Here is a 26304-nt window from a genome sequence, read left to right as displayed (position 1 = left end):
TACTTCCTGGTCGTCTTAATCCGGAGCCCTGGGGCCAAAATCTACCTGACTAACACAGCGGCGTGCCCCCGGTAAAGATGTGTCGATTTGGATGTATTTTATGACACAGCATTCAGCACTGTGAAGATAAGCTTATTAAATATATAAATATCTACATTTGTTTACTCCCCAAATCATGTATTTGCTTTGATGCAAAGTAGGGCAATTATTTGAATATTTTTAATGTAAGAACAATATTGATATTCCCTTGTTATTGTCGATAAAACAAAGAAACAATGAGTAAATAAGTATTTTATTAATACATGTAGACAGATATTTAGATTAATATTTTTGTACATGCATTGAAAATATTTTATATTTATTTGTATTTTAAGAAAATGACATGCAGAGTGCAACTCTAATTATAAGGTATAACCAATCGATAAAATATCATTTTCAATCTGTTGAAATCTTAGTTGTTAATGAAAGATTGATATTTTACGGAGTTAACAAATAGTTCATATTATCTTTTATCGTTATGTGTTTAAACATGCCTTTTGCATATTAATTAATACTATACAAATTCATAACGCAAATATACACGTTTTGACCACTCTTTAATGTATACTATTCTCTATATGTATAGATTATATATACGCATATATACCATGCAGTTCACAAAAGAAATAATCTTTTTTCAAGTTTGATTATACACTGCTAAAATAAGTAATCCTTTGATGGACATCGAAAGTACATTGGGTTCGAAATGCAATAGCTCAATACAGCATATATGTTTTGTAAAGTTAAAATTTCGGAACTGGCATTTTCCAATATATCGTGTTCTGTTTTGTTACCGACATGACACTTCCGTTATTGTCCGAATCTTCTAAAAGTTTTATGAAAGCATCCGATACTTCTTCCACCCTTAAATTAAAAAGATCATCATTTTAATGCTTTAAATTTCTTGTAAATCAATCATAAGTGAGCTGATGTTCGCGCATGCTAACTGTCTGTAATCTAACCTCATGATACCAAGAGCTTCCATCGACTTCTGAGCCTGTGCGAGATCTTCGGGAGATTCGGGCTGGAAATTCAGTATGTCCGTTTTAGCATACGCTGGACAAAGGCAAAGAAGGCGAACACCATTTTTTACAACTTCTGGATGAAACTTATTTAAAAAGAAGGAGTATTGTGTTCATAATCAATTTTATTGTTTTATAAAACTTGTTTGCATCACAATGATTCTGTAAACCAAAAATAAGAGAAAAGACCTTTTTTCCTTCATTTTTGTAATTATTGAATTTTCTACAAAAATAATTAACATCTAAAATAGTATTTTTAAAATAATCATGTAAATTAATCTCATTTGGTCAAGATCAAGTAATTTTAGAAGGTCATGAACAGAGAAGGTCTTATACCGCCCAACTTCTCGTATAACCGACCACACCATGTTTACTAGCACAATAGGCAGGGGAGTACTCGACTGGGAAAATACCTACAATACGTACAGGACAACGTCACTTCCGTTAAATCCTTTACACCAATCGTAATTCTAATGATAAGAATAATCTGAATTTATACATGCTATAAAATAACCATTACTTTTCTTCAGTTAATATAAAACTACAGAGTAAGTATTATTTTACCTGCCATTGACGAGACATTGACAATTGTACCTCCAGCACCACCGAGATCTTTCCTCAAATATTTAAGACCCAGAAGAGTTCCTCTGATGACCCCAGTCTAAACACGTGAACAAATTGAAGAATTTTATCCAAATGCACAAATTTATAACATCTATACTATATTTGTACTTTACTAAAACTCAAAATTGGTATTAAAACTACACAAAATTATTGCTTAGAACATTTATATATATATTTGCTTGAAGAAGGGCCAGTACATTTAAGGTAGAGAGGTGTGCTCTGACATTAACCTATACTGGTATTTATAGTTTTTTTTACCAGGTTGATATCTAAGCATCTCTCCCAGTTCCGCTCATCAACCACTCCGGCATTGTTCACCACAATGTCTATCCGATTAAAGGCAGATTTCGCCCGCTTAAAAGTCTCTAAAAGACAATTAAAATAAAAATAAAAGAATCTAAAATAAAATGTTTGCATCTCTATTGAATTGGTACAGATATTAATTAAATATTTATTCATTTAAGAATTATTTGTAATATTTATATAAAGTAATATTTACCCTCTAAATCGTGTTCCTTTGTGACGTCACATTTGGCATACATTACGTTATTTTCTCCATAAATATCCTGGAATTCTCTGACAGTCGCTTGCAATTTTTCTTCATTGTTATCAGCAGCACAAACCTGTTTTAAAAAAGCTGCATCCTTATCGTGGAATTCTTTTCATATTTCTTTTAAATAAAAATAAAATGAAATTTTTACAGACTCAAGAAGAAGATATCACTAAATGATGGTATTAGTTAGATAAAATTTGACGGTTTTATACTAGAGGAAAGGTCAAGTCAAGATCATTACCTTTTCCCTGAGCATTAAGAAAAAAATTACTGCTGCCAATCATGCGATGCCTACTTCTATTTTAAAAGATTAAAATGTTTTTCTTTTTGCTTAAAAAGATACCACTATATAGGGTCTATAAGGTGATATTACCATATTGACATATAAATAAATAATGTAGCTTCGATTAATGTTTTGATCGTTTACTAAGAGAAAAAAAAACAAATTTTTAATTAGACTGGAAGCTTTTAAAAGCTAACATTATTGTAGTTTGCTTGGAAAATCATATTTATTCGATATAAATTTTAAAACTTTCGTCCCTTACAATAAAGTTAACTTACATTTCAAATTTTTTTTGTCTTTGATTATATATAAATAAATGAATTCATTTTATTGTTTTATAATAATTTTGACAAGCAGAAAAAAGATATTTTCATACGCCTTCATTCACCCATTTCATCATGAGGCATGTAGCGTAATGGTTAGCGGATTAGTCTCAAAGCATTATGATACTTCGGATTTTTATTGCTTGTGTTCGAATCCCACAAATTATTTGCAATCTGAACACACTCTTATTTCGACTGTTTCTCTTTTCACCTTTGTCTCGTAAAATGTAAACAAATCTTTTAATACTTTGGCAAGCACAAAGTCTGTAGTTGTATATTAATCTAATGGTTAAAAATACACACATCAAAAGTCTGGAAGTAGAGAAACATATACTAGTACTTTCTCTATATGTAACAGCTCATTGTCCATTTGCCTTTTTAGCCCGACCCAAATCGAGATTGGTGAACTTTGCTCAAGAACTGTGACTCATACTGTTGAACAAAACGCACTGAAAGAAATGTCAATTATAAAGTAAACATTGTTATTCACTAGAAAACCATCTTACTTTGCACTCCTTCTTCAACAGCGCTGAAGCAAAAGATTTCCCGAGACCCTGAGCTGCGCCTGTAATTAGTGCTGCTTTACCTGTAAACATCCTAAATTTTGAACGGGATCAGGTGGTTGTTCAAGATTAAAGGGCGAGGCATTTAAAAATATATACAGGACAAAAGTGGTGTATTTATCATTTGTATACATGTACACATAACACCAACATATCACTGCGATCTATCGAAACGTCAAGCCCCTTCTTAATGCGCCAAGTGAGCACTAGAAATATTCCAAAATAAAAAAAGAAGAATACTTTCAATGAAGATTCATATGGAACGCCAAATTAACATATATTCAAATATTTGTACCTATCTTCAAATAATTGTACCTATCTTCAATTGAATTGTACCTATCTTCAAATGGATTGTACCTATCTTTAAATCAATTATACCTATCTACAAATGAATTAAAGATAGGTACAATTCAATTATACCTATCTTTAATTCATTTGAAGGTACAACTTATATTATACCTAAATCTTTTTTATGGAATGTCTCTCCAATTTCATTTATTTGAAGATAGGTACAATATGCCTGATCTCTTGAAGATAGGTATAATTGATTTAAAGATAGGTACAATTGAATTTGAACCTATCTTTAATTATACTAGGTTCATATTGGCAATAACAACTGAACTCCCTTTATCATAAATCATTTCCGATACGTCACAGCTGGCGCGAAAGTTTATCGGAATCTTCATCTGGCTGCAATACAAGATAATACCTACATGATATACATGTGTATTTTTACAAGTATATGATGCTTTTGCACAATTTGAATTAACCTTTACACTCCATATTCATCCTTGTTGTCGTCAGCTCTGTAGGTTCTGTGCGTTTCCCTCCATACTGTGAATATTGTCTCCAAAACAAGAGAGCGTTCATTATTAAACCAACTAACAAATTAAAAATAGGTATAATTGAATTGTACCTATCAGATAGTACAAATCCTTTGTGGATATGTCTTAATTGAACCTATCTTCAAATCAATTGAAGAATACCTATCTTCAATTAAATCAATTATACCTATCTTCAAATGAATTAGAAATATGGTATAATTTGGCGTTCCATACAGAAACATTATCTTTTAATTGAATTGAAAACTATAAAGGTGTAATTCAATTCCAAAGATATATAAATATTTCATTTGTAATCAACTAGGTATAATTATTTTGCTAGAAATATATTTAAATGGTATAATTATTTGATACACACTATCTTAAATTCAATGGTGTACCTTTTATCATATATTTAATTCAATTGTACCTATCTTCAATTCATTTGAAGATAGGTACAATTATTTGAAATAGGTCCGCAATTATTTGAAGATAAAGGAAAATATTTGAATATATGTTAATTTGGCGTTCCATAGATTCAACCCTTTCAGACAAGAAATACCACTTTAGTTTAAACTATATTTTTTTTTAAATTTACAAGCATATATTTAAATCCACTGAATATTATTTCCTTTATTTCTTAAGAAATCCATTGCCGTTTATCAGTTCTCATGTACTGACAGATTTCTTGACCAGTGGTTGTTTCAATGAAATGTATACTATAATGTACATATTAGTAATACAATAATTGATCTTTTTAATCCCTTTTAAAATGATATATATATCTTTTAATATTCATACACAAAAATAAACAATAAAATGTCTTTCTTTGGTTGTTAGTACGGAAATGTCGCAGCTATTGCAGTAAAAATACATAACCTGCGTATATATTAAAGGGGGTTGGGTAATTTTTTTTTCTGCAACGTTATTTTAAAACTACAAGAACACGTACGTTTTCACTGAGCAGAGTATAATCGACTTGTACTTTTCATACCTGTAAAAATATAGCATCAAAAAATAGAACTCACATTTTTTATCAAGGTTTTAAAAAATATATATATGCAAATATTTATTAGAAAAAGATTGAACAGAGCTCTTACAATTTTAATCCGTCAAAGCCTGTTTCACACTTGCTAAAGGGGCTGAGACACAAATTTAAAGTAAATTTTAATCATGTTTCAATATTATATCATGAGTTATATGTTGTTATAACATTACAAACGAAAATATAATGGTGAGAATTTATTTAAAGCAAAATCCACTCACCAGTATTGCAGTGCTCAGTGAAACATATTCAACACATCCGGCCAAACGTAAATATTTCACAGGGCAAGAACTTTTGTTAAACTCTGCATTTTACACTGAATTTCCTTGATTGATTAAAGTTTTAATATTTTTCATTAATTCAAAACGAATTTTATACTTTAAAAGAAGTTTTTGTATTAATAGATATGTATAAGTAAATTAAATATTCAAGTGAAACGCTACTTTAAAACGAGACTGCTGATATTCTTGCTTCATAAACTTGTTTGTCAATAATTTATCTCGTTTTAGAAATTGTTCATATTACGTAGAGCATGCTCTTGCATAACAAATCAACTGAGTGAACTATGTAAACCCAGTGTGCAGGTGATGAAGGTATAGTTGCTGCATAGATGACGATTGAAAAGTTCAAGTCATCACGTTTATCACAGAGCTTGATTGTTAGATTACCATTTATTTCTTTTTCAAGTAAAACATCTATATATAAAACATGTATCAGACTCTGTGGTATCTTTTATCTCAAGTTCACTGGGATATATCGCATCGACAAGAATGGGAATAACCATTGTTAACTGACAACACGTCGTCGATATATCTAAATGTCAAGTTGAAGACCACAGAAAGTGTTTCTTCTTTTCACGCATAAGATTTTGGACAAATTCTGCTTCATATGAATAAAAAAAATATGTCTGCTAACAAGGCGCAATTGTTACTGGGTATTCCAATAGACTGTTGGAAGACCAGGTCTCCAAAAACCATATTGATATCGTTTTTATATCAACTTCAGAGTATTTGTGTGTACAATCAGAATGTTTTTAACAAAATAATTTTGCAAATGACCAATGACAATGTAAGTAGTTTTCCATTTTTATTGAAAAAGCAGCTGTCAATGATATGAAGAAGTCTAAAGTTTAATTTATTTTAATTTTAATTTAATTTATTTATTTTATATACTACTGTTAATATTTTAGTGAAAAGTAAAGAAAAAAGCTTAGTAGAACATTTACTATAACCTGCTATGTATATTTGTAAGACTTTTTTTTATGACTGTTTTGGAATCCAATATAGATATGATAATAAGAATTGATGATGTTAAAACGAAAAAAAGAAGAAGAAAGAATGAGTCCTTTGACTGTTCTTTATAACTCTCCACTTTTTGAAACAAATATGTCTGCAACTCCGCAAATCAATTTCCACAGCTAATATGCCAAGTGTTGACTGTCGAACAAATGGTATGCCATCAAAAGAAAAAGTCCAATAATTAGTACCATGGAGAAAAACAATATGCAATTTAGAATCTGAAATAAAAGAAAAGTTATATTTTAATACAGATTGTACAAATAAGCTAATATATAAAGCATCAAATCAACTATCTATATTATTAGCATATATGAGTTTAAACGACAATGAAAATGAACATTGTCAACCACCATCAATGTTTTAACGATTAACTTACTACTAAGGGAACGTACAAAGAAAAGGGTGTATACTAGTACCATACTTACAAGAATTGTTCATCATTTTATTCATTAGATCTATACTCTATGTTTTACAATTTGTTCTGTTATTTCGTACATTATTTTGACATGTAACAGGGGAGATCATTATATAACAATATGTAAGTAAATGTTTAAGTGTTGCTCAAATTGGAAACAATACCCAATCTTGTTGTTTTCTTCTTTCCTTACATAAGTGGTATCCGGTATTTGTGAAAGCAACCTGCAATAAAATAACTTTAATTGACCTTAAATGATTTTTTTTTCAATGACTGATGTCTTATTACATACCCTGTACAGTGTATTTTTGAAATTTCCCACTTGGGGCTTGATTTTAAAAACACGTGGAAGTTAATATTTCACATCGTTTTCTATGTCTGCCTCACCAAATACGAATAAAAATAACCCTTGTAAAGACTCAGTTTCGGCTGGAGAATAAATATTAATAATTTTCTTAAAACATAAATATGAGGGTTGTCCAGTAAAATCGTGGACAAGTTGCCTTGCGTGAAAAATGATCATCACTGCGTTCTGAATTTTTCACTACTCTTTACTACATATTTTTTGAATAAACATAGCAAATTTCAAATAGATATATGCATAAATTAACAAATTATGAGATTTTATATTATGTATTGTATCGCCTTACGGCGCACGGATGATAACGTCAAAGTGTCTAAAACAGCGTTACGTTTCACGATTGCGATAAAATAAAGTTGGATAAGTCCCACTTAAATTTAGGAATTTCATTGATGCACATAATTTAGTCTCCATAAACAGTTGAGGAACCAATCTGGCACAAACGTGCAATCTTCTGATGATTTATTAGTAAGTTACGGACAATATCCCCACCATCATGCAACTAATAGAAAATTTCATATTGACGAATAACAGTGACAGCGTCTTTTGCTATTTCAACTATAGCTGTTTGTCCGTATGTTTTGTACCAGCTGGGGACTCGATCAAGAACGACTTCACTAAGAAAACTCCCATTTCAATTCTATACCAAAGATCTGTTGATTTATAATAAAAAAATCTTCTGCATTAATGTTAAGTCTCTTAAGGTGTTATTACACCATCTAAATCAAATTGAACTGCTCTCCGGTGCGCCGTAATGTCATGAAACGTCGCCATTTTTTGTGTGTTGTGTTTACGACTTTCCCATTCCGAATGCTCAGGAAACTGACAAAAATTAACCAGATGCCTTGAAATTTTTTTAAAAGACGACAAAATTAATTGTGAAATCGAATAAGGGTGATTTTTAACTCAACCTTATCTATTTGAATCTTATATTTCGAATCAATACTCTTGCATTCTCTAATAAAACCTTTGTTTTTTAACCGTGCGCCGTAGGACAGTACCCTGTACACATTCAAGCATAATAAAGTCTTTATTTTTGTCTATATTTTATCAAATAAATTATGATGCACTTAAATATGATAAATAAACATTTACTAAAAACTTCAGCTTAGTACGCCCAATATTTTTCGAGAAAAACGCTTTGTCCACGATTTTACTGGACAGCCCTCGTAAATACGTACACAAATCCAAAAGTCATACGAACCATTGAATATAATGGAATCCATGTATTCGGCAAAATAGTATGCATGACATTGTCAAGCTTTTTCCTTATACGGAAACTTCTTTTGTTTACCAGACTCCTCATCTGAAATATGAAACATAAAGGAGGAACAAAACGGGCGTAGGCTGGCTTCTGCAGAGGGTACTTATTTAATCAACGACATGATTGATGATTTGAAAAATATATATATACGAGTAGAAGTAATCATAATTTTCCTCAAATTGATATATAGAAAACAATGGCACTTTTATAATATATTATCTTATTCTGAAAAATTCTTTTAAAATTCAATTAAAAACCTTTAATCTGACCTCCAGGAAGTTATAAATAGTCAGGTCACACACAGCGTGGGCGTCTTTATATCTTCGTTTGGTATACTCTGGTAGAGCAGTGGCTGTTTAATATACCAGATCAGGAAATGAGGACGATATTGGAATTGTGTTAACCAAAACTACACTGTAAATGTAACCTTTAAAATAAGACTAAATAACACAAAGACCTTTCACTCGGTTTTTACACTCCATACCTTTAACTAAATAACACAAAGTACGAACCACAGTTGTCCATTCCCGAACAGAAGGACATAAAATATTTACTGAAGACTTAGGGAAGACTGAACACTATAATAACTAGCACAACAATGTTAGAACAGTAAAAGTAAATATACCAAAAGATAAAGGAAGTTACCAACCAAAAAGATCTTCTGAGCAATACTTTAAAGAGGGTTTTACATCTTTTTACCTTAAGACACTAGTAAAAGAAAGTTATATTAATTCAATTACCGAAGTTATCTTTGTGTTGATCTAAAATGTCGTTGAGAATCATACAGTCCTCAAAACCCTGCAACAAAAATATTTGATTAGGTTAGCAGAACTAACGTTCCAATGAGCACTTCTGACCGAAGAGTGTCCGTCCGTCTATCATGTAAAGGCGAGCCAAGCTTGTTCAAAAGAAGAGCGCTAGCCAAGTCATCGTTTGTTGGGTAGATTATTGATCTTTCGTGGCATATTTGAAAATCCTCTTCTCAGTGTCAAAAAACATAAAACTGATATATAAGCATCCTGACATAGTGTAGCTTCAACTCGGTCCCAGTGAAAAGTACAGGAGTCATTATAGGAGACTCTAAGTTTTACAGTGAAATATGAAAGGAAACAGTATTAAGCATTCTTTACAACTACAATTTGTTTGTGATTACTGATCGTGATGATATACCAGTCATTGTCAAATAGTGTAACGGCCATGATGATTGATACGAAAGTGCAAGCAATTTCAGGAATATAGACAATGAAAACTTTGGAGAATCTTCTAAACAAAAGAAGGATCATTGTGACTCAAGTTAGCGTTGTGACCCATTGAGGCTCTTGTTGAGTGCAAGTCCAACTATTGGTTTTTATTTAATAGTCTAGAATAGCAAAGGTAAAAGGTGAATCTACATATTTTAAACAAATGAGGTTAGAATTTCTGTTTGCATTATACCAGCTTTCTTTTCTGAACATCAATGAATAGTTGAATCATACTCAATATCGTGCAATTTTCTTTTAGAAGGAAAGGTATTTGAGTTTAAGTTTAGACTTACTGAGTTCACTCCCTGAGCAAGAAAAGGAAGCATAGCGTGTGCAGCATCTCCCATTATTAAGGCTTTGTCCCCTACATGATAGGGTAAACACTGGAAAAGTTATCGATTAGCAAATAAACAAACAAAAATTAATCAAATTTATAGTAGAGTGATTCATGATATTATGAATATTTTAAATTGATTATAATAAATTTTGAATTGATTATGAACCAACTTTTAATTGATTTATTAAAAATTCTGATGTTTGTTCCGACATTTTGTTTTGAATGCTATGAGATAAGTTTATAATACAGTGTATATGATATTTAGTACACACCTTAATTGTAATCATCGGACAAGGTCTCCAGGAAGAAAAAGATTTCCTCAGATTTTGTCTGAAATGAATGAAGAAATTAAAATGCATTAACAGGGTTTAATGTGCATATTGACATTTCAATTTTTGGCAGCATTTCATTTCAGGAATTTTGCAAAACATTCTCGACATTTTTTTTTTAAATTTCGTTTCCGACAATTATTTATTCCATTTCTGACATTATTTATTATTCTATCTCCAGAATTTTTGAAGTGTACAGTATCTCTTCAGCAATTTGATGCTAATCAATTAGATGGAAAGGGAATTTATAATATAATGTAATTTATATCAAACCACAAAACCATATAATACACCGTAAATATTTACAGTAATAATTAACTAAGGCTTTTTTAACAAGGGTCCAAACGTAATGTTACAAACTGATATAAAAATCTTTAAAAATTTCATGTTACACATAAAATTTCCTCTATTTTAACTGACTTCTGATTAGAACTTGTATTCAATTATATAAAATACTTATTAAAAAAAGACGAAATCCAAGGATGTATAATTGTCTTAAGAGGGTTGGGTGGTTGTTGCCATTTTCAGAATACATATATTTTGATCTTCTTTAGAAGAAGAGCTCCATGTAAAGATATACAAAATTGCTCAGATTTTAAAATTATAGTGTATGAAATTTTTCTTTGCCAAATGATAGCTGACAGCTTAAGATATAATATCTAAAAATGAAGTTATATCTGATGGTTAATTTGTTCACCCACAAGCCTTCGTAATATTTTTTTTAAGTGTTGCATGTATGTTAATGAATTTTTATACGAAAATCAAAATAGATAAAAACAATAGTATAACATTTAAAGTTTTGTTGAAAACGTTTAATTACAGAGTGTACTTTGATTTTAAAGCCTTTAGGCAATTTCTTAAACTGTTGTAAACTGTACTTACTCCCCAACAAGAGGAAGGGCATCGGGAAAGTGCTGCTTGAAGAACTGGACGACGTCTATTTCTGTCTTAAGGTTTGCAAAAGTATTGAATGTCATAAATAACACGATGTTAAATGTTCTGTCCCAGTTTGCTGTGCACAACATCAGAAACTCGTCCCGAGGCCATAAATGGAGGTAGTTAGAGTCCATAGCAAACTTAAAAAAATAATTTGTGTATCCAAAGCAAATCAGAGGAGTAAATTTACAAGAATCAATTTTTTTTAGAAACTCAATTAAATTTTGTCATTATATTAACATAGAAATATTGTTGTGAGTTATAAAAGTTAGGACACATTTATTATAATTTTTATAATAATTATGATTATACCTCTTCAACATGATGAAACAAACATTTACTCACATTGTTGTCTTTAGTTCTGGCCACCTCTAATTCAATATATCCGTAAGGTACATAATATTGGTGAATATCCATCAATGTCGACTCCATCATATGCCTTCGTATTGTTGAATGTGCCCCGTCATTTCCCAAAATCAAGTCTGCATGTACATGTATCTTCTTTTCATTGCTAAAAGAAAGTTTATCTTTATAATTGATTTTCAAATATTTAAATTGTACTGACCTTCCGTTAAACATGGTAAATCAAACCTACTGTAGAAATTCCAAATCTCCTTGCTGTAAATTGCAACCTGTCAGGATGTGTTCAAAATAGCACGTGACATTTGGGAACTTCTCTGCAGCTGTATCAATCATTAACAAAAAGAATTTCCTTTTTCGTAAGATTCAATCATTTTTTTAAATTCAAAACTGTTCATCATTATTTTAATCATTTCTTGTGCTTATGTATAAAAGTTCAAATATAATCGTATTTATTACAGTAAACTAAACTCTTATTCCCATACCATCTAGGAGAATCTCGTTCAGCTTATTTCTTTGTGTCGACAGAATAGACTGAAACAATAAAAAATACTTCGGTCAGTAAGAATGACACATATTTCAAATGCTGATCACAGTGCTCTACTTGAGTTCTTTCTTTGTTAACTGACCTGTTCCTTCCTGCCGTAATTGAGGGGGTGCAGTGTTCCATCTACTTTGTGAACCATCCTGGAAAACATGGGTACCTGGTAAGGGGTTATCTCCCTCTCTAACCCGACATGGCGGAGTGCATCCATTCCTCGACATGACAGGGCCAAATTTACTGTTCTCCGGTCCTTGATTGGTGGTACCCTTCTTATGTCTGTTTCAAGACAGTGTGAAAACTAATTTTAGTCTACAGAATCCTTCATAACTTGATTTTTTTTAAATTATTGTCTATATTCTTAAATGATCTTGTTTACATATTATCATTCTCAATCTAATTTTTCGTCGTTATGTTTCATATTTGGATGTTTAACAGGGAAAAGACGTCAATTAAGACATAATCTAGCTTTATGATAAACATGATGACTCAATTTTTCCAATGGTCAACTTCCCGTTTTTATGTAGCAATATACCTTCATCATGCGTATAAATATTTTTTTCAATTGATTTAATATACAAGAGCAAACTCTACGTGTGAAAAATAAAAAAAAAAATGGGGAGTGCTTCTAAGAGTCCCATACGTAGTCATCAATTTGCAATTTCTTTTGGTCGATACAATATCCTTGTCAGCTAATACAACAAGACAGTGAGTCAAATCCAACTGAGGTTTTCGTACTTCTAGTTGTTGGTCAAATCCATTATTTATACACTGAATAGTCCACGATGTATTTTCCGTCCCCCCCCCGTTTTTTACAAGGAGCACATGGCTGGTGTGAGCGGTAGACAGGGGATGATTTCTCCTCCATGGAATCTGATCTCACTTCTGATTCTTTAGAAGTCTTGTTTGTTTTGCTCTGAATTGTTTTATTTGAATGGAATTTTGAACTTAAACACTTAAACACTGACTTAAACACTTGATTTTTATCAAAATAAAATTTTATTTTGTCAACTTGTCTTTTTCATGACATTTCTGACAACTCTTTGATTAAAATTAAATCCTTCAATGCTTAATGACTATGGAAAATATGAGATACCGACTTGAGATCAACCTGATTGTATAAAAAGATTGATATAATGTATTTCTCACATGGATTTGTTTCGTAAAAGTTTAATTATTTCAAACCTTAATATCCAACAAGAAAGAAGTTTTGATTTAAGATTGGGTGGATGAATATTGATATATCATTTATTAAAAAAAGACATACAAACACTTTTATCGAAGTTACCAATCGGCACGACATAGATTATATACTGTATGCAAGCTGCCCATGTTGTTTGATATAACAGTGCAAGCAACAAAGATGGAGCTTCATGGGCCTTGTATGGTGAAAGCAAGGAAATTTTGTGTATTTTAAGGACAATTCATATTGTTTAACAAATAATAATTTTATAATATATCATTTTTCTAAAAAAAAATATCCAAACACAATAGTGATATTCAGAGACAGGCCGATTTTTTAATCTATACATCCTCAGAGAGGAAGTGATCAAAATGGGGAGGATATAATGGTAACAATATCAATACACTGTTAACATCTAATATTATATCACGACTCACGAGTAGCTTCTTTTTTATCTAATGGGATAAGCAAACAAACAGTGATTGATCTGAAAAAATAAATAAGTGTTCATTTAATTTTTGCTTAGGGTGCACAGATTTTCAATGAAATAAAATTTTTAATGTCTGTTTCTCTCACCTTGTCTTTTCTCGTATACACTCACTTTAAAATTTCGTTTTGCTAATAAAATGGCATTGAACACGCCAACCTGAAAAAAAAGTAGACTTCATTATGTAATATTACTGGTATATTCTGTCAAACGTAATAATGATTAAAATCAGCATGAATAACTCCGTGGAATGAGCGGACTACGGAAGCGTATTAGTGCCACTTGCACACTTTACTTTTTTTTTATTTCGACACTTTTATCTGTAAATTTTACACTTTAAAGTGTAAATTTTACACTTTAATCTGTAAATTTTACACATTAATCTGTAAATTTTACACATTAATCTGTAAATTTTACACTTTAAAGTGTAAATTTTACACTTTAATCTGTAAAATTTATACTTTAATCTGTAAATTTTACACTTTAAAGTGTAAATTTTACACTTTAATCTGTAAATTTTACACATTAATCTGTAAAATTTACTCTTTAATGTGTAAATTTTACACTTTAATCTGTAAATTTTACACTTTAATCTGTAAATTTTACACATTAATCTGTAAATTTTACACATTAATCTGTAAATTTTACACTTTAAAGTGTAAATTTTACACTTTAATCTGTAAAATTTACACTTTAATCTGTAAATTTTACACTTTAATCTGTAAAATTTACATTTTAAAGTGTAAATTTTACACATTTATCTATAAAATTTACACTTTAATCTGTAAATTATACACTTTCATCTGTAAATTTTACACTTTAATTTGTAAATTATACAATTTGATCTGTAAATTTTACACTTTAATCTGTAAAATTTACACTTTATTTGTTTATTCACATTTAGCATCTTCACACATCCTCAGTAACACATTTGTAAGCCAATAAAATGTTAGTTTAAGCAAATTTTCTGAAGGATTTATAGATTATATCACAATTGTGTCATCAATATATTATTCATGTGAAAAAAGTCTAACAGGCCCTGGAATCTATATTGGGGGGGGGGGTCCTTAAGCACCTGTGATCGGGAATATGTGCATGTATGTTTGATATGCTCTTCACTTTATATTCAAAGAAGAGTTTTACTTTAATATAAAACATCAGGATTAAATTTTATCATACACGAAACATGGTCTGTTGGTTTAAAAATGTGTTACTGAGGATGTGTGAAGATGCTAAATTGACTGTGTGAATAAACAAATAAAGTGTAAATTTTACAGATTAAAGTGTAAATTTTACAGATTAAAGTGTAAATTATACAGATTAATGTGTAAAATTTACACTTTAAAGTGTAAAATTTACACTTTAAAGTGTAAAATTTACAGATTAAAGTGTAAATTTTACAGATTAATGTGTAAAATTTACACTTTAAAGTGTAAATTTTACAGATTAAAGTGTAAATTTTACAGATTAATATGTAAAATTTACAGATTAAAGTGTAAAATTTACAGATTAATGTGTAAAATTTACACTTTGAAGTGAAAATTTACAAATTTAAGTGTAAATTTTACAGATTAAAGTGTAAAATTTACAGATTAATATGTAAAATTTACAGATTAAAGTGTAAAATTTACAGATTAATGTGTAAAATTTACACTTTAAAGTGTAAAATTTACACTTTAAAGTGTAAAATTTACAAATTTAAGTGTAATTCTTACAGATTAATGTGTAAAATTTACAGATTAATGTGTAAAATTTAAAGATTAAAGTGTAAAATTTACAGATTAAAGTGTAAATTTTACAGATTAAAGTGTAAATTTTACAGACTAAAGTGTAAAATTTACAGATTAAAGTGTAAAATTTACAGATTGAAGTGTAAAATTTACAGATTAAAGTGTAAATTTTACAGATTAATGGGTAAAATTTACATTTTAAAGTGTAAAATTTACACTTTAAAGTGTAGAAATTAAAAAAAAGTGAAGTGTCCAAGTGGCACTAATACGCTTCCGTAGCGGACACCTAGTGCCCCTAATGTATAGATTGGTTGATGGCATCACGTGACCTAAGTCATCTCATATGATCCCTCAGTACTTTGATTTGATAGAAGTATATATATAAACCAGTGATGTTGTAGTGCTGCGTACTCCAGCAAACCGGGCCGTAGGTAGAAGGAAATAATGGTTAGACAAGCATCATCTGGGTTAAATTTGAATAAATCTGAATATATTTTTGTTGCTTTTTTGTCTTGTTGTTTTCCTGAGTGGTCGTCCACTGTGACTGACCATACTCATATCATTCAGTCAAGAAAAATAGTGTAACGGAGGTGACCTGAATGGAACCGACAAGATTCTTGTTCTAGTTTTTACAGCCAAGAAAACATTTTTTTTTCTTTTTAAGTTTTCCTTTTCAAATTTTTTTTGCTGATATTAATTAAGAGAAAATATTTTCCACAATCAATTCCACAATTTCACACAATACTCACCGGGCCAGCGCCAACTATGACTACGTGTTTGTCGGACATCTTCTCCTCCACTGACAGAACTCGGCAAGACAGGAATGGCGGTGGTAATTGACAAAAAGAATACAGTCCTCTTGTATTATACTTATATAAATGATGATAAGTGAATGGTGCATTGTTCATGCAAAATTTTTCAGGAACCATTAAATAGAGTAGATATTATTTAAAAGAGGAATTGGCTCTTCATTTACAAAAATAAAATCCTTATCATTAATATTTTTACAGAAATTATGATACACAGATACAGTTTATTTATTTTTATCATGGTATTTGAAGACAGGCCTTGTTACAGACAGAACAAGCATGGCTCTCTTGTATTATCTGACTGGGGACATTGCTGTATAATATGTTATCTGTCATCTGAATCACGCACTTTGGATTTTCTTCGTTCTATTTAATCTTTTTTCATGTTTAGTCTGTAACCCTTTTAAGCATTGGAGCATTGGAGGAGTACATGAGTAGATACCTACTTTACACTTTCATTGCATCTTTGTCACTCTTAGTCCGGTGGATCTCTAAAACAATTGATAGTTATTCTACCGGGGAGTCTCACCGACGTCCTTCTTGGCGTTTCCTCCATTAGAAGACTGTGGTGTAACTGTTGTGAAGGGTGAGTGTGACTGGTCACCAGGCAATTTTGGTCTCACCTCCTGGGTTTTACGATGGTCCATGTTTTATATTCATAAGTCCCACAAAAATCCCACAAAAACTCAAATAAACTAGTCTATTTCTTTAAATCTTTGATTACATGCAAGCCTAGTTTTTTTTTTATTCAGTCATCAACTCCCCTTACTTATGCAGCAATATACTTTTATCACCTGTATACGGAGTTCATCTATCTCAGTTGATTGGACACGCAAGGGTATTGTTCCATGTGCTCTAAGTATGAACATTTCTAAAACGGGGTTAATTATTGACACACAAGTTAATGAAACTGGAATATCTGCAGCCTCGTTTAAAGTCATCATTTCGTAAGTTCTATGGTCGATACAATAACATTGTCAGCAAATACAGTTTATCATTGAGTGAAATGCTGACTGACGTTTTTCATACTAATTGTTCGTCCATTATCTGTAAACGGATTTTTGCGTTATTTCCCGATCATGACAAAGAGCACACGGCGGGTGTGACCTATCGGCAGGGGATGCATACCCACTTCTCTATGGCACCTGATCCCATCTCTGATGTTTGGGAGGTCCGTATTTGCTCTGCTCCTATTTTGTATTGTTTTATGGATTTCTGAGCTTGAATACTGTTCATTATCTCCATATGTTCCATTCTTTAGGCCCCGTCATAGTTAGCTGCAGATCTGTAGCTCTCCGAAAAAATAATTTGACAGACCGGAGAGCTACAGTGCCACCCATTGAAAAAACTGTATATTTATTGCGCACAGTGCGCTGTTTATCAATTTATTTCTCCATGTTTTTGAAACTATAATCTCAAAATATTGCTAACCGTGTATTCCAAACACAATCTTTCACTGTTTCCACAACAAAACATACCTTATAGTTGTTGTTTATAGCCATCCTGGCCCTGAAATCGAGATCATCGACAATTTCATCTGTTTATACTGCCATTTTGGTTGTAAGATAATTCGGCCCAACGCGCTTAGTGTAGATGTCAACTACGAAAGTACTTAAATAGAAGAGTACGGAATTTTTTTTGAAATCTAATTTTTTTGCAATTTGGAAGAATTAATCCAAACACAAGCGCAACTTTTTGTGCGCGATAAATATAAAGTTTTTTCATTTTAGAAGGCACTATTACGCCTTTCCAAAAGGCGTATTAATATATTTACGCCTTTCTAGAGCTACATTCGCCTTTCTAAAAGGCTTGTTATGACTTAAAAAAGTTATTATGCTTTTTGAATAACCATTATTTTGCATTTAACATGGCATGCTTTTAATCTACACACACACACCCTACTCCACTGGCCAAATTCGTGGGGGAAATTGGTTTATTTAATATAAATAATGTTGTACCCAGTTTTACATTGAACAAAATGTTCAGGAAAAGAAAAAAGTACTTGTTATTAAACGTATCAATAGGGTACATAAATATTGTGTATATTTAAACCCATTCGCACTCGTATTACCCTACATGAAAGCCTTATCTTATGTTCAATAAATATAAAAAAAAATTAAAAAGGCGTTATAACGCCTTTTGAAATGCCGTATATAACGCGAAAAAAGGCGTTATTACGCCTTTTCAAAATTATACAACTTTAAAAGGCGTTAAATGCCTTTTTAAACTAGGCGTTATAACGCCTTGGCGTATGAAAATAAAGGCGTTATTACGCCTCTCCAAATTATTATAGAACATTGAATTTATTACGCCTTTTAAGCCAAAAGGCGTTTTCATTACGCCTTTAATAAAAGGTGTTATATACGCAAATTCTAACACAACTAGAACATTACGCCTTTCTAAAAGGCGTTATTATGACTTTCCAAAAAAGTTATTATGCTTTTTGAATAACCATTATTTTGCATTTAACATGGCCGTGCTTTTAATTGCCCCCCCCCCCCCCCCACACACACACACCCTCTCCACTGGCCAAATTCGTGGGGGAAATACTCGGCAAAACTTTATTTAAATGCAATAATTTGTCAGTTTTACGTACTGCAACAAAATGTTCATGAACCAAGAAACATTCAATAGTTAATTATAATATTTAAACTGTAATTTTTTACTTTTCCTCAAAAGTGTGTATGTTTGGAGGGGGTTTACCCCAATATTAAACGCAAATTTATCTCTCTGGCCTACATGAAAAGGAAAAGGCGTTATCTTATGTTAATAAATATATAAAGTTTTAATTAAAACCATCTTTATTTATGCAATTCTCTATATTCCTGCACATCTCACTGACAACTGTTTGCATTCGTATTAAGAGAAGGCAACACTCTACTTGTGAAGATCTAGAATATAGGCAGATTTATCTTGGAGCTTTGCTTGCCATGTGTTAAAATTTATGTCATTTGAAGATATTTTTCTCTCTTCTTGGAAAAAAGCAGGCAACCATTTGCATGGGTATAATGAGCAATTGAAATCAATGACCCTTGGTAGAGGTGTGTCTGGTATGAAAGAAGGACTTAGTTGGTTCAACATTGAAAATATATGACGCATTTAAAAATCTTTTTTCCTGGAAATCTAATTGCTATCTGTTTAAATTATTTTTTGAGAAATTAGTCCTATATCTAATTGTGAAATTCATGTCCCAAAGGTACGATTTCTGCACCCCCCCCCCTCGGTTGGGCTAAATATGTTTAGTTATGTATTGAAAGTAAAAGGCGTAATAACGCCTTTTGGAAAGGCGTAATAATGCCTTTTTAAAAAGGCGTAATAACGCCTTTTGGAAAGGCGTTATAACGCCTTTTTGGAAAGGCGTAATAACGCGTTTTGGAAAGGCATAATAACGCCTTTTCAAAATGCGTTATAATGCCTTTTTTCGCGTTATTACGCCTATAACGCCTTTTAAATTTTTTTTCTCTCTAGATTGATTCTAATAGGCTTTTGCAATACGTGTGTCTACTGCCTTTTAAATAATGTTAAGTCACACGGATCATGCAAGAAATTGTCGTTTTAAAATTTAAATGGTGATCGTAGGCTTAAGTAGTTAACTCTTCATGAAATGTTAAATCATCTGTATTTTGTAAAAATAGACATTCGTTTGCGGGAGAACTTGAGTTTAATTGTTATCTTGCAATAAACACTTTCATTTCATCACCAAAAATGATAACTTTAGACACTAATTCTGTGCTCTCTCCTGCAATAAAACAATGTATTCTCGCTTCGAATGAGCAGAATGAACACAACTTCTCCACATGTGTATATTCTTTGCTTCTTTCTTATGATAAATGCTCATATCCCAGGTTCAGAATCAAATTTTCACTCTTAACCAAATACTTTTAAGAAAATTCTAGGCGAAACAAGAAACGTACAACTTAACAATAAATTCAACATGGCGGCGCCCATGGCAAAACATTTCGTAAGCTTCGGCATTTTTGTGTGAAGGTGATTTGCCGGGGATTTACACCCGGTTTGAATTAAAGAGTAAACAGAAAGGATGTCGCATAGAATCTGTTTTAAGTGGACTGCATATCTTAATTCACAATCTTTTAGATTGTGTCTAATTTCTAGTCCATATGTCGTCCCCAGGCGATTTGGTAACACATTCAACAGGACGTTCCGTAACTCGTTAACATCAAATCCAAGCATCCCCCGATCTCAACATGTATCAACTAAGGAGTCTACCAGAAAAAGTCTTTTATTTAAAATTAAAAGCTATGTATCACGACGGAAGTCAAGTTCTCTTGCCAAAAATCCTGAAACTAGCAAAAAGAAAGTCCCAACCTCACAAGAAATTTATAGGCTTCTTTCATTAGCAAAATCAGAGAAATGGAAACTAGCAGGTAGGTTTCTGTGTATAAGTAAAGAGTATATAAATCTGTAAAACATTGTGCAGCACCCAACACTGTTGCACATTTTTACCTTTAGTTTTCAATAGTTAAACGTGTTATAAAAACGTATTTATAATGATTTATTCTTAGATTTGATGATCTTTTACTTAAACCAGGGATCTATATAGTATATACTGTAAATGTATTAAATTTGGCTTGTACGATATTTGACGGAAATTAAATTTCCAACAAGTTAGTGTAGATTTGATTTAGCACTGTCTGAATTCACTAGTTATAAAAGTTAATATACAAGACATTTAGCGATGAACTTGAATTAGTGGATTCTGCTTAATTTCTGCCAAAATCGCTAAATAGAATACACCTCTAAATGTAATACGTTTACAGTAGGTCCCTGCTTAAACAGATGTACATTAACTATGTATAGTTGCATAAACCATACATTCATGTGATTGACTGGTTTTTAATGAGAAATATGCAAGTTAAAGAAGGTTGCAAAGCTTAAAAATTTTCCACACATAAGTAAAGGTTGGTTTATAGTCATCTAAAATATGCATTTGTAGGTGCTGTGGGACTGCTGATCATATCCAGTGGTATTTCAATGTCTATTCCATTTTGTATTGGTAAAGTGATAGACACTATTTACTCAGACAGTGAGAATATGACTGCCACATTAACAAACATTTGTCAGATCCTGATCTTTGTCTTTATCATTGGTGCTATTGCTAACATGGGAAGGATATACATCATGAATAATTCAGGTAATGAAAAAATCACACTTTTCAATTAAATTATTGCAAAAACACAAATTTTCGTGGGGATCAAATTTTGTTTATTTGTTATCGAAAATGGTTTCATGGGCATTAAATTTTGTTGTTTCTAAAGCAACCCTATTCAATATAATTATACTGCATACAACGAAATTTTTGCCCCTTTTGCCCTACCATCGGTTGGGTGAATTTAAAACTTGGAGAATTCAAAGAAAAGAATATAATTTCTGAAACAGAACTCTGACTGGGCGAATTTAAATTGGGGAAAATTGTTTCAAGTTTGAAAGGGCAAAAATAAAGGTTTGCAAAAATAACCCTGTACACAGTAGTCATATGAACATCTCATGTTGGATTTAATTTCATTGATAATTGTTAACAATGAAATAAACAAAATTTAACCCCAGCATTTTGCTTTTAATAGTATGTGTGAATGGAATTGTTTGATTCCCATTTAAAGCACATATCGTACTTTATATACATGATCTGATAACAGTGCTTATGTGTATTAGCTAAAAAGTACCAAATATCATATAATTTTTAAAAACAATTGATATGTACCAGTATCCCAAAACTATAAAAGTTTTTTCATATCCCAGAACTGCCCAACAACAAATTACATATAGACATACTGATCTTTATTGTTTTGTTTTGTTTTTTGTAATATATTACTAATATTTATAAATTTACAGGCAATATAATTGTTAAAAATCTGAGAGAAAAACTTTTCCTGTCTATTGTGAGACAAGAGGTTGCATTCTTTGACAAGAACCGGACAGGGGAGCTAATCAATCGACTCTCTACAGACACTTCGCTAGTGGGCCGATCTATTACCATGAATGTCTCTGATGGATTGCGGGCAGTGGCACAGGCTGCAGGCGGCGTGGGCATGATGGTAAAGCACAGACTTCTAGTTTTTTATCATATTTTTCAAAAGCACAAAAATCAGGCTTTGCATGTCCCATCTATTGATGTATTACTTACATTTTGACCTACAGACAAACATCGCATACATTTAATTCTCACCAGGATAAGAATATGGTACAATTTTGTAAATATTTAGCTGTTAGTCTTTCATATATGCCCAATAAAATTCTTTTTTCATATTTTTAAATTAGCTGTATGTTTCTCCTAAATTGACTGGCATAGTGGTATGTGTTGTTCCTCCTCTCATGCTGGTATCAAGATATTATGGTTCCTATCAGAAGAAAATCACCAAAAATGTCCAGGATTCTCTTGCTAATGCAACCCAGGTCAGTTTGGTATTTGTGCAGGTAACACAGCCTATTTGTCTAAATAAATATGTTGTACTCAGTGCTATAAATAGAAGTTAATTGTTTTTTTGCAATTTGCCAGTGAACTTGAAACCTGCCCACCATTAAATCTTAATCAGACAAACTCTTACCTAGGTTGCAGAGGAGAGAATCAGTAACATCAGAACAGTCAGAGCCTTTGCACAAGAAACCAAAGAGATAGAAAACTACAACTCTAAAATAGAACATGTCTTACAACTCATGCAGAAAGAGGCTGCAGCTTTAGGCCTATTCTGGGGACTGGTAAGTTACATTAACATAGGTTGTACATGTATATGATTGTACATTTAAGTTACAAGTGAAAGAAATTGAGTTTGAGGAAACTGGCAACTAAAACATTAAGTGGAAATGGGAGAACAAAATTATGGTTATAAAATAAAAAAAAATGATATGCATTTTCAAACATATCTGAGTGAAGTTCATTAAAGGTTTGGGGATTTAAAGAGGGATATTCAAGGGTTTTTTCACATCACATTGTATTTTAGCATCTGATTTTCACTGGTTCTCTTTACAGACTGGGTTTACTGGTAACCTGATCATACTTTCTGTGCTCTACAGTGGGGGTATTATGATGCAATCCTCCATGATTACCGTGGGAGAGCTATCATCCTTTCTTCTCTATGCTGCATATGCTACAGTCTCTTTAAGTGGTAAGTGAATTACATAGATAAAGGAACAGTATTTCAAATTGTGTACCATGAAATGTCTGATTTGAAATATTTGATTTACCAATAAAATAATCTTACTTTAAGGATTTTATTTTCTTTTTGTAGGTATGACTTCCTTTTACACTGAGCTAATGAAAGGAATTGGTGCCTCCTCCAGGATCTGGGAGCTGACTGATAGAGTCCCAGAAATCCCAATAACTGGTAAGTGTTAGATTTATCAGTATATAAACATAGCGTTCTTGTAGTTTTGTAAATGTCAAGTACAATATTAATTAATACTATGAAAAGAAAGTACTCTGTTACATTTTTAACTATACATGAATTGCATGTATATGACTGTCTTCATTTCCTTATTTAATTGTTTTATACAATATCTATGTGATTTGTATTTGTTCTTAAATTTCAATATCCAAAAAAAGAGATCATTAATGTATTAAATTGAATCAAATAATTTGTTTTTTTTATTAACAATAAAGATTTGTATCATGTTGAAGATAAGCATTGTATGTGTTTAATTGATTGTTATGTATTTCAGGAGGATTAGTTCCTTCAGCACACACTGCTGGTAGCATTGTGTTCAAAAACATTGTGTTCAGTTACCCGTCCCGCTCTGAGTCTTTCATATTTAATGGTCTAAGTCTGAATGTCCCGCCGGGACAAATTACAGCTGTAGTCGGGTCCAGTGGGTCAGGAAAATCCACACTCGGATCACTGCTGTTACGGTTCTATGACCCACAAGAGGGTAATCTTAAATTTAACTTTAGAATAGTAGAGTGCATCTCTCCATTTGCTTGCGGAATTTTTGTTTATCTTCATATTCGTGTAAGAGTATAATTGTATTTTAATAACTAAGCATTTACAAAAGTGAGATGTGCCTATTGCTATGACTTTCAGGGAGTGTGCTTTTGGATGGCCATGACATAAAGACTCTGGATCCACATTGGCTCAGAAACCAGATCGGTACCGTGAGCCAGGAACCGGTTCTCTTCTCCAGCACCATTGCTGAGAACATCATGTATGGAGCAGCGGACATGAACTCTGTAAGCCCAGCAGATATTGAGGGGGCTGCCAGGAAGGCTAATGCCTTTAACTTCATCAAGTCTTTTCCTAATGGATTTGAAACTATTGTTGGAGAAAGGGGGCTCATGCTTTCAGGTGATTTACATGATTAAAAGTAAATATTGTGCAGTAAATAGCTTTTGTAGAAGTTAACAACAAAACAAAGTATGAATGCAATTTTAAAAAAAAATTAAATTTGAATGAAAAGAGACTAGTGTTTATTTTTTTTATTCAGGTGGCCAGAGGCAAAGAATAGCCATAGCAAGGGCAATTCTGAAGGTAATTTGTTTTATTTAAGATTGATACATAGACCTTTTTGAAAATGACTGTCATTAGTCAGTTTTCAGATTTAATTGAATTCTTTTTATGATTTTAAGTTTAACTTCATTTGTTCCTCTTTTTAGGACCCAAAGATTCTTTTATTAGATGAGGCTACAAGGTAAATGTAGATTTACACATATCAGAATTAAATGATTCTAACTTCTGTTTATATTTAGAAATAATTAAGTATGCAATGTAATTTTATGACTTTTCCCTGATTCTCCTTCAGTGCTTTAGATGCTGAGAGTGAGTATTTAGTGCAGGATGCTTTAGAAAAACTTATGGTTGACCGGACAGTAATCACTATTGCTCATCGCCTCTCAACAATTAGATCAGCCAATCAAATTGCAGTTCTGGATCTTGGGGCTGTGGCTGAGATTGGTCCATACCAAGAACTGATAAAAATTCCTAATGGGATATTTCGTAAACTGGTAGAGAGGCAGACTATATCTCAGTGAAGGAATGCTTTCAAGTCTGTTTATTTAGACCTTATTTATTTACAAAGAAGCATTTATATAAATGTAGTTTATTTTATTTTTTTTAAATAAAAATACTTGTCTCAAAACAATGGCAAAGAAACTTTGTATTACTTGATTTATCTTTTAATTGTGCAGTAAAAGTGAAATATCAGAGTTAATGCTGAAATCACATCATCTCAGGTCTTTCCACCTGATGTCTAAAAAACAACTTCCAATGTATCAACATCACCGGAAGATGAAAGTTTATACATCTTCCTGTTTATTTAAATATATATATATTCATTAGAAAAAAATCTGTGTAGTCCGGATACTGTCTATTCTGTATAACATAGGTAATACTGCTCATAATTAACGGTAATTATTCCCCTAAACTTCTGAGTTACTTCAAAGCAATTAACACCTTTCGTGGTGGATGTGCTAATCTGTGTTTACATTAGCATAGTGACCATTGAAATGCGGCGGTGACACAGCCAGCTTGAAAAAGATATTATTAAATTACAATTTAAAAAAATTAACCTTGTTTTAACTCATTTTACCACGTTATAACATATGACAAATTTATTATATGTATGCGATTTACAAATCAAAATATAAATCGGGATCGAAAATCGAACGTATTTCAAAATGGCGCCATAACAGTGTGAGGAAGACGTAATTTTTTACATAAAATTAAAAGTTCAATCCAATAATTATCACATCGTAAATAATTGTGCATTACTGGTTATACATTAAATGAGCTCTT

At 31.6% G+C, this 26304-nt stretch overlaps 3 protein-coding genes across 3 annotated transcripts; 1 reads left to right on the top strand and 2 right to left on the bottom strand.

Moving 5' to 3' along the window:
* Positions 1 to 334: 334 nt before the first annotated feature.
* On the bottom strand, positions 335 to 3493 carry LOC134235044 (15-hydroxyprostaglandin dehydrogenase [NAD(+)]-like). The gene is made up of 7 exons (XM_062717125.1): positions 3351 to 3493; positions 2185 to 2308; positions 1944 to 2050; positions 1626 to 1722; positions 1398 to 1474; positions 1002 to 1147; positions 335 to 903 (listed from the first exon to the last, which is right to left on the bottom strand). Exons 1-7 carry the CDS (start codon positions 3438 to 3440, stop codon positions 783 to 785), a joined length of 762 nt encoding a protein of 253 aa, XP_062573109.1. The 5' UTR covers positions 3441 to 3493; the 3' UTR covers positions 335 to 782.
* A 3019-nt stretch (positions 3494 to 6512) lies between these two features.
* LOC134235043 (kynurenine 3-monooxygenase-like) lies at positions 6513 to 16729 on the bottom strand. Its single transcript, XM_062717124.1, has 14 exons — positions 16505 to 16729; positions 14115 to 14184; positions 12444 to 12634; positions 12300 to 12348; positions 12050 to 12137; positions 11800 to 11965; positions 11401 to 11594; positions 10462 to 10519; positions 10146 to 10235; positions 9352 to 9409; positions 8881 to 8963; positions 8552 to 8653; positions 7151 to 7210; positions 6513 to 6789 (listed from the first exon to the last, which is right to left on the bottom strand). Exons 1-14 carry the CDS (start codon positions 16682 to 16684, stop codon positions 6691 to 6693), a joined length of 1488 nt encoding a protein of 495 aa, XP_062573108.1. The 5' UTR covers positions 16685 to 16729; the 3' UTR covers positions 6513 to 6690.
* Positions 16730 to 20492: 3763 nt separating this feature from the next.
* On the top strand, positions 20493 to 25662 carry LOC134235041 (ATP-binding cassette sub-family B member 10, mitochondrial-like). The gene is made up of 12 exons (XM_062717121.1): positions 20493 to 20949; positions 21519 to 21716; positions 22415 to 22617; positions 22841 to 22975; positions 23132 to 23278; positions 23550 to 23685; positions 23809 to 23904; positions 24239 to 24445; positions 24598 to 24858; positions 24998 to 25041; positions 25167 to 25201; positions 25313 to 25662. The coding sequence occupies exons 1-12, from the start codon at positions 20604 to 20606 to the stop codon at positions 25539 to 25541; spliced, it is 2037 nt and encodes a 678-aa protein (XP_062573105.1). The 5' UTR covers positions 20493 to 20603; the 3' UTR covers positions 25542 to 25662.
* Positions 25663 to 26304: the final 642 nt, after the last annotated feature.

This window comes from Saccostrea cucullata, unplaced genomic scaffold, assembly GCF_032062105.1.
Source record: "Saccostrea cucullata isolate Sc308-1 unplaced genomic scaffold, CSIRO_AGI_Scuc_v1 ctg3613, whole genome shotgun sequence".
NCBI classification, from domain to species: Eukaryota; Metazoa; Mollusca; class Bivalvia; order Ostreida; family Ostreidae; genus Saccostrea; species Saccostrea cuccullata.
The sequence above is the reverse complement of the archived record's forward strand: the minus strand, read 5'-3'. Positions and strand labels throughout refer to the sequence as shown.